Below are 14,975 nucleotides of genomic sequence, written 5' to 3'. Positions count from 1 at the left end.
TGTGACGGACTGCCGGCGGCCGCCGCGCCCCGGCTATATATAGAGGGCCGGGCGAGGAGCGCGGGGGGCGCTCGTGCGGGCGGGCGCGGGGACCCCGCGCGCCAGTCGCCATCGCCCGCCGCGCGGAGCGCACGTCGCCGCGGCGCGCCGGCCGGCCGGCTTCTTTGTTCCACTTCCCGGTCGCTATCGGTAGTTCGCGGAAACCCATACCGACGAAAACGGTTCAATCCCATGTAACAGTGATAATAATAAACGCGAGTGTGGTTCCAAATAAGCCAAAATGTTAAAAGTACCAAATCAAGTTTCAGGGACTATAAGATTCAGAGACTTTACAAGTTGTAGCTAAAGTAATCTAACGAGCAAAATTGTAACAAATACATCACAATTAACGACACAACGCGCCGACATTTTGTAATTTATTCATAATTTCAATTGTGTATTAATGTGTGATTCTTGTTCCCATTGTCGGAAACAATGGGTTTTGTTAGTTGCACTTGGCAACAGTGGAAGCGGCTCACAAGACACAATGTAGCCTTAGGCGATAACCGTTGTCTGTTAACTCGATGAAATGATTTCAGTGTTGCATCAGCTATCTAGAAACTTCTATACGTTTCTCTCGGAGAAAACGTTTGTTTAGTAAACAATCAGTTAGCTGATGTAAATTGTGTAATTGAACAACAATTTACATTGATAACGATGAAATCGTAATTTTTTTCAAAATCTGGGATTCTAATAGTAAAAAAATGTAAAAATGAAAGATTTGTGATGTTCATAAAAGTAAAGTAAAAAAATTGGAAAAGTTAATATTATAACAATCGTATTTAACGAACTGTTCTAGTGACAAAGAAATATATTTTTTTAATGAGTTTATGAGAAAATTTGATGTGTCGAAAGATCTAACCCTGGATATAAAATAACATGAAAACGTAAGTTTTAACGTTCTAAGATCCGTAAGAATTTAAGTAAGTACATAAAACAATAACTTTTATATTAAAAACATAAAGAATAGTAAAAAACTCGGTCGTCAACAAAGAACTTGAGTATCAACCAATAAATATTTTTGTGCAGGTAAATTATGTTTCTTTAGCAATTTGTTTATTAACAAGTTATAAAATAAATCCAAAACCAGTACTATCACATCGGAAATCGAGAGATATTAAAACTGTAAACTGGACATTTCAAAACTTGTCTAATTCGTTAAGTCCTCCATCTTCAAACCGGTTTCTCGTTTACGACATCGAGTTTCTTCTCTTTTTATTTAATTATCACCAGCAAAGAACGTCTAAAATATAGTTTCCTGTTATTATAAACTAAAAATAAGTGTTTTTTTTTTATTTATTTTAAACCAGTATTGGATAAATTGGACAAACAAAATGATTCATAAAATTGGAAATCTAAAAACAAAGTTAAGGAAAGTGGAAAATTTCTAACTCGTTTTAAATTATAACAACTAAGAAGGTAAGGTTAAAATTTCTAAACAAACATTACATATTATTTAAAATATATTTTGTATAAATCTCAAAAGTTAATACATATTAATTCATAGCGATAAAAATTGTAGTTCTATCAGCTAAAGTGTAATAAGTAGATGGTGATTTTTTGTTAGAGCTCGCCTTGGCAACCGATAGAACGGTGCACGAGAGTAACAACAAAAAGAAAGGCAAAAAAACAGTTGCCATGTACCGGCCGGCAAACTGGCCTTGACGCTTGTGACTCAACGCGCTCGCAAATTATTCTAATACTTAACGTGTTGTTTTTTACACGACAAAAAATATGTTTCTAATTAAAACAATTCATCAAGATTAAAAACTTGGAACGACAAGTGGTAGAGTAGTTTTTGTGAGAGTTGGAAAAGACATTATTTATTACTCCATTTTTATGATCTACGACACATAAAATGTTCTTTATAGACTAAAATTAAAAAAAGAATTCTGAACCAGTTCAGTCTAGTTAATCCACCAAAGTAATTAACTTATCAACAAAATCGACAAAAACAATCACTGAAACGAATGATAAGTTCAATTTGTTATTCAATATTGGACTTGTAAATCAAGAGTGAAAAGTTCAGAAGCATTGTCATAAAAATTGTTTGAACCTCCTAGAACTCCTGCACTGAATATATATATATTCAGTGTCGTTAAAATTCTAACAGTGCTTCTTTGTGAGCTAATAGTTATACATAATATCTCCTATCGTATTTCTCAAACAACGAGATTTACTGTCGAGATTTTCATGGCTTCGTATAAAATGACCAAATTAAGTTACGCAACATGAATACATAATTCACATCCACAGATAACTTATACCGCCCCGCTATCAGTTATCACAATATGTATTTGTGTTTGCTTTGCCTCGATAAGATAGCGAACAAAGTGTCTTTATTAAAATTAATAAAACCTACATTTGATACGAGTAAGCTCAGGCTTTGAAAGAAGGATTATACTATGTACATTATTGCTTCTGTTTTGTGTTACTCTTTATGAGATTAAAAGCACTGAAGCCTTTATTTTGATACGAAATTATTTCTAATGTAGGCTTCTGCGTGATTCTGTCTAAAATATAGAATGTTGCCAAGTTGTCTACGAGTAAAACGGCTCCTAAACTTTTCCATCCAAATACATTTCGCAAATTGGCAAAACTGGCGTCGACATGTCATGATCGTGTCTCAACCAGTTTTTTCTTGTCAGGTATTATTCCGCGTTCTTTGTTACGTGTTTTCACCACTTTCATTGACACTTTTATCAGATGATTCGTAATAGAAGGAAGATCTAATTTTTAACATAATATTATTATGGGTTTAGGCATAAACCTATCAAAGGTGCTGTGGTAATTAAAATGAAAAGTGAGAACTTGGAATAAATACAAAAGTTTGTTATTATTTGTCGTTCTTGTAAAATTATTTCTTACTGAAAGGGTAAAGAAGTTTTAAAATGAGGAAAAAAATATGTCAGTTTAAATATTATATTAATATAATAATTATTGTGACTTATATTGAAAATATGTATTTTAATATGTGTAGGTGAAATTAATAAACAATCAATATAGTGTACGCTCAGCAAAACATTGCTAATAATCATTAAGATAATTTAAATGCTGTATGTACATCGAAATCGAAATTAATAAAGTAAATTTTTCCATTTCAAAGTGCAAAGTTTTAGTATCGTAAAAGTAGAGGAAAATTTTCAAAATGTATATTACTTAATTAGCAACCTAAAATGAATATAAAATACAGCACGGCACTTTTGAAGCAAAAAGTATAGTAGGTAGATAATAACTTATAATACCATGTAATTATTTCTGTAAGTAGAAACTCAGGTTTTATTGTTACCTAAAATATTTCTCTTGGTTATATTGTAATTGTATGCTGTTTCGAAGTTTATTATGCCTACATTATTTAATTCTTAGAAACTTCTTTGTGTTGCGAATAACGATTATAACTATGTATATCTATGACAATACTATTGCAAAAATGCCGACAGGATAGAAAAAAAATCAACCTTAATTATTACGGAATGGTTTCAATAACATATTAAAACAAATACATAGCATAATTTAAAAATATTATTTCAGTGTTAAAGTCTGTGTATTGGTTTAAAATTCAATCGGTCAATCTTGTATAATGGGATTACATTTTATCTATGATAATGTTTAAAACGTTAATTCTATAAGTACGGATAATACGAGCTTAAAGTTTAGTTAATCTTTGGACAGTGTTAAATTCATGGTCCGAAAATTCCGGGCTTTAGAAAAAATGTTCTCTCAAATAATTTTTAATTAACTCCTTTTAAAATATGTTCTCTGTAACTTGTACTGATTTAAATTCTTGTATGCACATAATTTTAAACAGCGATGTGGTGTAATCAAAATTGTTATTGTAATGTCTAAATCAGTGTACATAGCGACACAATAATGGTTTTGTTTGAAATTCTGTCGTGTTTGACAGACAGCTGTTGCATGTAAAATGTTTCCTATTGCATAAAACGATTGTCTACTTTAACCTGACGAAAGACACAGGGTATTGTTTTGAGCTATACGTTTAGTATTCTACGTTCGCGCCGGCTAACTCGGCTGGACTGAATATTAATGTTTACCGACTTTGTTTTTAATAAACGAATCAAATGATGCATTGTTTTTTATTTAACTCTAATCAAAAACTCTGGGTGGTATGTTTTAAGTTGTAGATAATACTTGAGTTGTCGTACCATGTAAATATTTTTGAGACTGGAATTTTAAGCGAAATCAGCCTAAAAAATATTGTAATAACTTTTGTAAAATACTTGAACGAAAAAATACCTTTGGTGGTGGATACAATTTATTGGGTCTGAGATAAATAAAAGAAATTAATGGTAGATATTACCAAGAAACTTGTTCTAAATATACAAAACAAATAGAATTTGTCAATATCAACCAAACACTGTACTCTGCCAATTCAATATCAACAAATTACATTACTGACATAATGTACTTCGATTACACTGAAATACATTATATACTTATACATATATATTCCGATAACTGACATGGTTTTAACCAATCAGTTCAAAGTAAGACAAAATATTCACAAAGAAGTAGCTGTTAGATTTTTTTAAGTACATGGGAAAGAAATTGTAATTTACACAATTCGCATATTCTAACAAGAACTACAACTCAAACTAAACAAAGAAACAGGAAATACAAGAATACACTACACAAATCACAATGTGCATAGACCGTAGTATTACAAACCTACTAGATACCTACCTAGGTCTACTAGGTTTTTAAAACTACAATCAAGACTTGTCATTTGCAAAGAGGATATTATAAAGTATAAAATACGGTCATTTGCAGAAGCATTCTGCGATGCCTTGCTTTTTTTCTATGGAAATGACAAACTTTTTCAGTTGTCATTTCCAAAGAAAAAAGACAGCGATATGCAAAATGTTTGCAATTAGCATTTCCTGAGTTGGCGACTGGCGTACGACGGGGGCTGGATGAGTGCCGTTAAAGCTCTGGAACGGAACAGTTTTTGCTCGAACAGCTGGGGCGCCGGAAAGTTGACATTTCGTCCCAAAAAATTGTTCCCACAGGATAACATACAAGTTGCCAGCTGAGCGGAGAGGTAAAAGAAAAATTTAGGACATGTTACACTCTGCTCAATTTAATCACAGAATATAATATTATTATATTAGTAGTACCAATCATAGTATGCCACGAATTTGATGTGGCATTGTTTCTGTATTGAACGGTTATTGTATTACAAATGATAATTTAAGTATTTAAAGTCACAGCACTAGGCTAGGAGTAAATGTGTTCTGTGGCATTAGGTCAAAGGTAGCACTTTAAACTGAACTGGATATAAACGGATTATTTCATCATCATCAATAATTTTAAATAGACATTTGGCATCTTATCTTAGAAGTTATCAAGTAAGCAGTCACTAAATCTGACCTAAGGAAAACCTAAAACACACTACATTGGTCCTATGCGGCTTATAATATTATGTACTTAATTACATGGCCTGCGGTCAAGTGGTTAGCACCTTAAAGTTGTAAAATCGTGGGTTCGATTCCCATTTTGACAACATGTTTTATCTTAGTTCGATTAGGAGATAGGACAATGCAAGCTTATAACAGGTATAAGGTGATACATGCGTCGGATGGGGATATAAAAAGTTGGGATCTTTCAAGCTACTCCTGCGATGCTGATCCGGTTTTAGCTTTTAGTATAACCGGTTACCGTCCGCGTCACCGAAACTTAAATAAGAGATATAATCTATCTATCTATCTATATATATTAATACGTGAGCCGCCAAAAACTTTGTACCCCTTTTGACGAAAAATGGGGAAACGTAGGTGAATGAAATTTTGCATAGTTAAAGTTTATATGGTGGTGGAGTGCATCGAGCTAATATTATTTTGAAATTATGCTTTTATCATACATTTTTTAACAAATAAAACAATACAACACACGCACTAGGAAAAATGACAGATTTTTGAGTGACAAGCCTATACATATACGAATTATACTCTTTTATTTATGGTTGAAGTCTGTTGACAACAAGGTGACAAATTGAAAATGGATTCTAGTTTTTTATTGAATCTTATATTTACTATTAGACAATGCTTACACGGCCAGTCTGAGATCAGCTAAGGCCCAGAGACAATAGTTGAAAAAAATATGATAGTCAATATTTTTTTACAAAATAAGTATAGGTAGTAGTCCTAATATTGTTGAAACTTAGGTCGAATTTCGACCATTGGGCGATCTCTAGTAAAGATGAATTCTCATTCACCTATTCTTTAGTTATTAGTACTTTTATAGGTTTTCAAGCGTGTTCTAGAATAATAAAGATAAGGTTGTAGTATCCGACAAGGACAGCTGATAGTGCTATCTTATTTCCTCGTGCATTAGTTAAAGGTCCTAAGCTCAATTTTAACACTAATACAACACGAATTTATATTATATTTGTAACACTTCTAAACGTCCCTAATAAAAGATGCAAGATCCATTTTAAGCAAATCTTTGATGTACAGAGGTATTTTAATATTTTGTCAACATTTGTTTAATTTCGCAGAAAATAGGTTATATGACTGGTAACATAGACAATACCCCGTAGTGCTAACTTTATTAAGTAACTTGTTGGAACTTCTAAAAAACGGCACGTATTTTTGCGGGCAAATTGTGGTGCAGTTTGTGAGCGAATTGTGCGTGGTGACGAATTCTTTTACTGGATTTTGATGCCATTGCTCAAAGTTCATATTTGCGTGAAAAAATCAAGGTGGGCAATGTTGTCTACAAGTCCAAGTAACTTTACCCGGCATGAAAATCAATCATAAATTGAATTATATGAACAGAAGTAATGTTTTTGACATTCCTACACCTGCACATGTAGCCTTGTAGTTGCAGAGGTTTACACTTCCATACATTTTCTTTTTGTCTACTTTACACAATGTTTTGTCCTTGTAATTTTTTGAAAGCAGTTGTAGTTGAAAAATCTGAATTATGAATAACCGGATACCACACATTTTCCCCGTAACAAAACTGTCCTAACCCTTTTACATGAGTCGTTTATATCTTCACAGTCACACCAAAGTTCATCAATAGATAAAGCGGAAAGAATTAACAGACAGATACTCATTGGCATGGGCGTATATAGGGAGGGGGGAGGTTCCTGGGGGTCCGGACCCCTCCCCCCCCCCCCTCCACACAGTACAATAATTATTATTATACTTGCAGAACTCTTCATGGGCGAGTCCAACTCGCACTTGGCCGCTTTTTTACGTTAGAAGACCCCCCCCCTTATCAAAGCTCGTGCTCATTCGCATTTAGTATGCCATAGAAAATATACGAAGTCATAGCTAGAGCAGCTAAATATTTAATTTTTAATAAACTCGCAACTTTTCCACTAAATTATTCAAAGTATTTCAATTATTAGCATAACAAAAGGAAATCTTTAGCAAGTTTCTCGTTTTTATCGCGATTTTCGTCTCATTTCTAATCATCATCATCGTCATCAGCTTTTCAAACCTCTCGATAGTAATTAACTAAAAACTACCCTTTGCAATGATTGTGGGTGGACACACGAATGAAGTTTTTGGGATAAAAGTTGCTTGCCTGCCAAAATGCTGTTTTTTAGGGTTCCGTACCCAAAGGTTAAAAACAGGACCCTATTACTAAGACTTCAATGTCTGTCTGTCCGTCTGTCTGTATCTCAAGAACGGTGATAGCTAGAGAGTTGAAATTTTTACAGATTATGTATTTCTGTTGCCGCTATACAAAAAATACTAAAAACGAAATAAATTAAATATTTAAGGCTCCCATACAACAAACTTGATTTTTTTTGGAATTTTTTGCTTTAGGTACATAAGTATATCAAAAATGGCTAGACGTAGGCACTTAAAATATTCACAAAATACTTATTAATAGTATTACAACTTTCATAATTAATAATAAAATAAATATCCCATACAAAAATAAATTTGTTGCCTTTTTTTGCTCTTAAATGGTACGGAACCCTTCGTGCGCTAGTCCGACTCGCACTTGGCGGATTTTTTTGTGTAAGCGAGTCAGAGTCTGTCGCCCTTATGCTTAAACCTGTACACTTTATGCGAATATTCCTTTTTCCAATTTACCGTAAAGCAAAGAAACGCAGGATATCACAAAAATGGACGTCTTTCCAGAAAAAGGTACAATTTTAAATTAACTCCCTAAGGTTCGTCCAACCTTCACTAATTTCATACATTTTGGAATCGCAATTAGGTCCATTCTCCCTATATGTGGGAAATTGATTTTGGAAAGAGGTATCTAATTATTGAAATAGCATGGTTACCCTACGCCCGCTTTGTTCATTGTTTTTTACTTCCAAAAATATAGACCCAGCTTTATTGTTTCAATACAATTCGTAATCGTTTTATACTAAAATCAAAGTACACCTTACTACCCAGGACATACAGTCGAAAATGAAAGTCCGAAATCTCGCCGCTTACGCCGTTTCGATTGTGCTCGCGGCCGTCAATCGTAAATTTAGTTTATTGCATTTTAAACCCAACGACGTGCTACTAGAGTGGAAATTCAATCGAACGGAAATAGATTTAATGTTTCAACATTAGAGAAAAGAAAATAGAAATACGATTTATGCGGTTTTCGACTTTACCGGTAAATGTTAGGGTTTATTTTGGATTGTATAGTATCAGTCATGGTTAGTTTGTAGTGGCAAACTTGAAAAAAGTAGCTGTTGGCTGTTGCTAACTGCACGCTAGTTAGCTTTGCCACCTGGATTTACTATCATACTTCAATGGAAGTGCTTTTATGGAATAATGAGAAATGGTAAGTGGTAAGCGATTGCCGTTTTATGCAATACCGGAGGAGTTGTAGGTGCGTTTTTACTTTATAGATTAAAAAGTAATGCTTGGGTTTTGTTTTTTTGCGTCATGATATTTCAACGGCCCGAGCGTCACGAGTTTCCCCATACAAAAGTGAAAAAAATTTTTGGTCTTTCAGCGCTGCTACTTTCACAGTGAACTCTCTACAAGGAACACGTACACACCCTAAAGTATTATCACTTATTTTTGTTACACTCTGTATATGCACCTAGCTTTGAATGAATATTCGTTCTAAACTATGTATTTAAAACCTGCAGCTCTTCTGATGCTGCGAGTGTCCATGGGCGACGGAAGTTGCTTTCCATCAGGTGACCCGTTTGCTCGTTTGCCCCCTTATTTCATAAAAAAAACTTTTTGACAACTTTTGTACTGAACATTGAAATGAACGAAAGAAAAAGAATAAATCTGGATGCATGTGTTGTATTTGGTTTTATTAAAATAATATTATGTATGATGTTCATAATTTTTTTTTTTATAAAAGTGCCGTACATACATAATCTACATAAAGCTGGGTACTCCCTTAACAGTGTTGCGTGGAACATGCGTATCAGATCAGATAAGTTGTATCAACTATAAAATAATAGTTTATAAACACGCTTTATTTTTTTCATCTTTCATTAAATTTATTTGAATTTATATAAATTACCACTGTATGACATAGGCTAGAATTCGCACTTCGCAGCGGGTAATGTACTCACTTGATACAGTACCCGATACATGCAACACTGCTCAGTGAGCACCCAGCTTTACTTCGCAGGCGGCCATGTCAGAACTCAGACGTCAGTCGCGCTTCGGCGTTCGAGCCTCGAGGACGACCGTACTGCGCTAGTTCTTTTGCGCCAACATACATTTTGATCTATCGTATTTATATCACCACTTTGTCTTCGTTATGGGCAAGAAATGCAAAAAGAAATCAGCCGCGGCCGTCAGAAGACTCAACCGAGAGAGAGGACGACTTTTGGCATTAAATAGGAAAAAGTAAGTAATGTTCATTTGTCGTGTATCTACGCTTAGCGTCTAAGTTTTCATTTATTTTGTCAATCATCGATCAAAATTAAAATCATATTATTATCAGATTATCATGTCCACATCTCCACGTCGCGCGTCGCGACGTCGTCAACGTGGAACGGTGCGGTCGTGGGCCGTGGCACGTAACGTTGTCGCGACGTGCAAATTTACGTCAACGTAACGTGAAAATGCACGTCACGACGACGCAACGTTGCACGTCGCCGTGCCCTGTAAAATTCTACCTATTGTGCATTAATTATAGGGTAAGTCAGGGGTCACCAATTAGTTTCGCTCGGGTCCGTTTTAAGACATGAAATGACCTTCGCGGTCCACACATCTGTATATATAAAACTCAAAGGTGACTGACTGATTGACATAGTGATCTATCAACGCACATCCCAAACTACTGGATGGATCGGGCTGAAATTTGGCATGCAGGTAGATGTTATAACGTAGGCATCCGCTAAGAAAGGATTTTGATAAATTCCAACCCCAAGGAGTTCAAATAGGGGATGAAAGTTTGTATATAATAATACTTCTTAACGCGAGCGAAGCCGCGGGCAAAAGCTCGTTTTATATAAAAAAATAATAAATAAAGGTAATTACGGAAATTACAAAGGTATTTTTTAGATATCAATGAGAAAAGTAACCATTTTTTGTAGCTAATTATCTCTCCGAAGTTTGGAGTGAAATATTGGTGCAAGCTATAGATATTGACATTAAATCCTGGAGATGTTGAAGTCCTAAGATGAACGAAGACTATCTTCGAACATGCTTGGTCCGCACACAGTGCGCGGCGGTCCGGATGCGGACCGCGGTCCGCCATTTGGTGACCCCTGGAGTATGTTATTCGAATAGAAAAAGTGTACGGTACGGCAACGTCACCGTAAAACTGCACGTCCGTCGGCCGACGTGTCACGTGGGTCGATCCGTTGCGCAGTGCACTTGCTCAGTTATTAGTGCAACGTGCAACGTAACGTGCCATGTTACCTCACCGTTACACGTTAACGACGTCGGGATGTAGAGATGTGGACAGGCCCTTACAAGGGAGCCATTTTTGAAAAAGAAAAAATAATGCTGCAAAATTTGATATTAAGTACATACTTAGCTGTTATGTCCTGGATAGTATCGAGCGCATTTGCTCTTATACTATAATATAGCACGTAACATATTATAAACTATTTCTAGTATCAATATAAAAAATAACTGTATAAAAAACCTATTCTCATTTCTCGGGCCTAACGAATGTGCATACAAAATTTCATTAGAATCAGTTGAGTCGTTTGGAGGAGTTCGCGCACTACTGGCGTATCCACGCCATGTGTGGATACGCCATAACACTGTGACACGAGAATTATATAATATACATTTTATATATAAAAATGGATTTTCAAATGTGTTAGTCGCGCTAAAACTCGAAAACGGCTGAACGGATTGGGCTGATTTTAGTCTTAAAATATTCGTAGAAGTCCAGGGAAGGTTTTAAAGTGACACAAAGTTCACCGGGACAGCTAGTTATACAATATATTAGATTATGAAAAAAATATATTAACGTTAATAATATTAATTATTAACTAACATTATGTTCAGAAGGGGCCATAATGCAAAAGGCAAGCTGGCCGACGCGACAGAAAACTCATCTGCCACATTGGAAATAGAAGTCGATCCACCGGGAAACCCTATGTAAGTACCATCCATAAACTTCAGGGTAATAAATACATATATTAAAGATTTTTATTATATTATAATAAAAATCTTTAATATAAGTATGTATATTGTATAGTACTTATAAAAGTATTAAATATATTTCCGTTGTCTGGTACCTGTAACATAAGTCCTTCAGGTACTTAGCAGTTAGCACGGGGCCAGACTGACGTGGTGTGAAGCGTCCATAGATAGATATTAAGACGTTGAACGTTTGAAACTTGAAAGACGCAGCGTTGAAAGATTTTTAAAGACTTGGATCGAGCGCCCAAACGACTTAAGTCATCGTACTCGTACAGACCATTTAAAAATCGAAAAAGCTAATGTTTTAACGCTGCCACTTTCACGGGAATCTCTATAAAGGGGAGACCCCTTCTCCATCCATCCTCCATCTCAGTCTAAAGTATTAAATCAGATTGTTTTGTTATACCTGTCTAGTATGAACATTCAATTCTTTGATTATAAGAATCAAAGATTAAATTATTATGAACACGGAGAAAAATAACGTTAACATTTTGTTTACGCTATTCATCATGATGTTTAGGGTGGACGTTGCAAAATTCAACATGGTCGACGTAGCTGAAAACTCATCAGCCACATTGGAAATCGAACTCGATCCACCAGAGAATCCAGTGTAAGTATCATCTTAAATCCAAAACGCTTGTGTCGCGTTGTTTCTTGCTAACCTTCTTTAAAATGGCTGGATAGATTTCGTTGTAGTTTTTTGTGCTTATCCTGTAGGTCTGAAAAACGGCCAAATTTTTTTACTGTGCCCTTAAATAAAGTCACAGTCCTATCGCGCTATCGAAATTTGTCTGAAAGTTGGAGGTTTTACAGAAGTTGTCATTACAACGTCAGAATTGACCATTCCTAATTTGGTCGGAAAATCTTAATCATCTTAATGCCTACTCAAGAAGGAATAGCAAGCTTTTAGGCTGTAATATACAGAGAGGCCGATAGTTCCAGTCGGGCTATTTGCAGACTAAATTAACGGACATTTAAACTTAACGGACTCATGCATCCACACTAGAATCCATATGCATATGCAGTCAGAAAAATTAGGGAAATTTCTGATGAAGACACGGCAAGACTAGTTTATTTTAGTTATTTTCACAGTAGAATGTCTTATGGTATCCTTTTATGGGGAAACGCTGCCGACATCAATACAATTTTTGTGCTGCAGAAGCGAGCTATACGCTCAATTTATAAAATGTCAGCTTTTGAATCTCTGAAAGAAAAGTTTAAAGAAATTGGTATTCTAACTGTTGCTTCTCAATACATTTTGGATAACGTATTGTATGTTAGAAAGAATTTAACTAAATTTAAAACTAAAAGTGATAGTCACGGTAGAAACACTAGAAATAGGCACAAGCTGGAAATACCAGTGATCAGACTTAGCAAAATAAGTAAATCTTTTAAAGGTCAATGTATACGCCTTTACAATAAAATCCCGGAAAACGTTCAAAATCTATCAATTAATAAATTTAAAAAAGTAATTAAAGAACGTTTGTGTGCCAAAGCCTACTATACGGTCAAAGATTTCCTAAACGATAGCACATCTTGGGAGTAGGATGGCTGCTTGCAAGGCTGCTTCTACATTTATTATATGTGACTTACAATTGTGTATTCATATTGTATAGATTAAGTTATTTACATTGAAAATTTTATTTTTTTAAAAGACAAATTTTCCACTTTTTTACTAAAAAGTGGCCCCGTGCGAGTTTCTTACGCCGGTTCTTCTCGCCGGGTTAGTTCCCGAACCGGTGGTAGGCAACATGTAGTTCAACATTCTGAAAATATTTGATTCAAATTTATTCAGAAATAAAACAATTTTTATTTTATTTATTTATTTTTATTTAATCCATAAAACGCGTCAGATCGGCCTACAATCATTCTGACCGGTACAATCTGCCATATATGCGTATATGGGTGCCTTTAGTCCCAAAAGTATTGATGTCTACATAATATAAACTTTTATGACCCGTCCACACGTAACAATGAGGACCCAAAAGCACGAACCGAGTTCTCGGAATCGAAGCCGGTTTTCCACGTACTCGTATATCGGCCGAGATACGCCGAAACTTGGCGCAAAAGGGTCATTGTAGTACGGTTCTAAAGGTATAAGTAGCTTAATGGTTAAATGTGCATTTTTTTTTAATGTAGAGCTAGAAGCTGGGTCGTATAGCGTCATAGAGTCAGAAGACTTGTTTAACATGACTGAATTGGCATTAGAAACTGTTCTTTACAGTTAGGACCAATCAATAATACTTTTTCGTTTACTAAAATTTAGAATACGATACTCCACAATTTCCAGTTTTAACTGCATCCTATTCTACTGTGATATAAAATTAGCAGATTCTAAATTCTAATAGTGTGTGCATCATAATATGATGCAGTGATTGAATCAGTTGTATGTATGTATTTGTGATAGTTTTCAAATTAACTGTTTCAAATGTAATCAAATACACATTATGTATTGTTTAGTAAAATAAAATTGTCTCCAAGATAATCAAAAATACTTACTGCTAATTTAATGACTTTTAACAAAAAGTCAGTGCCTATAATTTATTATAAAAAGTGGTAAAACCAGTCGTATACCTTGAACCATTTATATTTAAAGGATAACGTTTGTATGTCACTTTGAGTTATGACTGTACAGTGTATATCTTGCACAAGCGAGTCCGGGTCGACACACAGGTCACCAGGGTAAGAGTTTTCGTAAAAATTTGAAGTAGACACCAACAAAAGGAACTTAATAATTCTATTCTGATTTCTGGGCTAAACGACGTTATTTTTCATTGTAAAGAAAATGTTTACACTTATTGGTACTATACAGCAGTGTTGCCAGACGGCCAACTCGGTTTCTCCCCAAGTGTTCCGCGAAATCCCCCCAAAATTCGGGATTTCAAGAAAAATCCCCCCATAAATTATAAAAGAAAAATTTTGTTCATTATGAATGGGAATTTCACAAATGGATACGATGAATGTACACTATTTCTGCAATAGCGTCCAATCTTAATAGAATCAGCATCTTCGCGAGCTCCTTGATCATTTTTATGGTTCCGTAAGTCGTAACCAAAGGGTAAAAACGGTCCCATAGTACTTAGATTTCGCCGTCTGTTCCCAGATTTTTTCCTCCAACAATCCCCCCAAAAAATTGTTCCCCCCAATTTTCCCCCCATCACCTAAAAAAACCCCCAAATTTGGGGGGATTCCCCCCAATCTGGCATCACTGCTATACAGAGTGCAGGCGTTGTAGTTTTAAAATGTTTTGTCTTTATCCGATGCGATAGAAAAGTGGCATTATAGACAACGGCAAACATTGTATAACTATGTGACCCACATAATTATACAATGTTTGCCGATGTCTGTAATATAGGCCGTAAGACCCCCACACAATGT

The 14,975-nt window shown here is 35.1% G+C and overlaps 1 protein-coding gene across 1 annotated transcript in view; it reads left to right on the top strand.

The window, feature by feature from the left end:
• Nucleotides 1-9,658: 9,658 nt before the first annotated feature.
• Nucleotides 9,659-14,975, top strand: part of LOC121735606 — a 39,368-nt gene continuing 34,051 nt past the window's right edge. The window contains exons 1-3 of the mRNA XM_042126468.1: nt 9,659-9,839; nt 11,460-11,552; nt 12,118-12,207. Coding sequence (XP_041982402.1) covers nt 9,751-9,839; nt 11,460-11,552; nt 12,118-12,207 — 272 coding nt within the window. The 5' untranslated portion in view covers nt 9,659-9,750. The remainder of the gene's footprint in view (nt 9,840-11,459; nt 11,553-12,117; nt 12,208-14,975) is intronic.

Source organism: Aricia agestis, chromosome 17 (assembly GCF_905147365.1).
Source record: "Aricia agestis chromosome 17, ilAriAges1.1, whole genome shotgun sequence".
Classification (NCBI taxonomy): Eukaryota; Metazoa; Arthropoda; class Insecta; order Lepidoptera; family Lycaenidae; genus Aricia; species Aricia agestis.
Note: the sequence above shows the minus strand (reverse complement) of the source record. Positions and strands in the feature narration are given on the sequence as shown.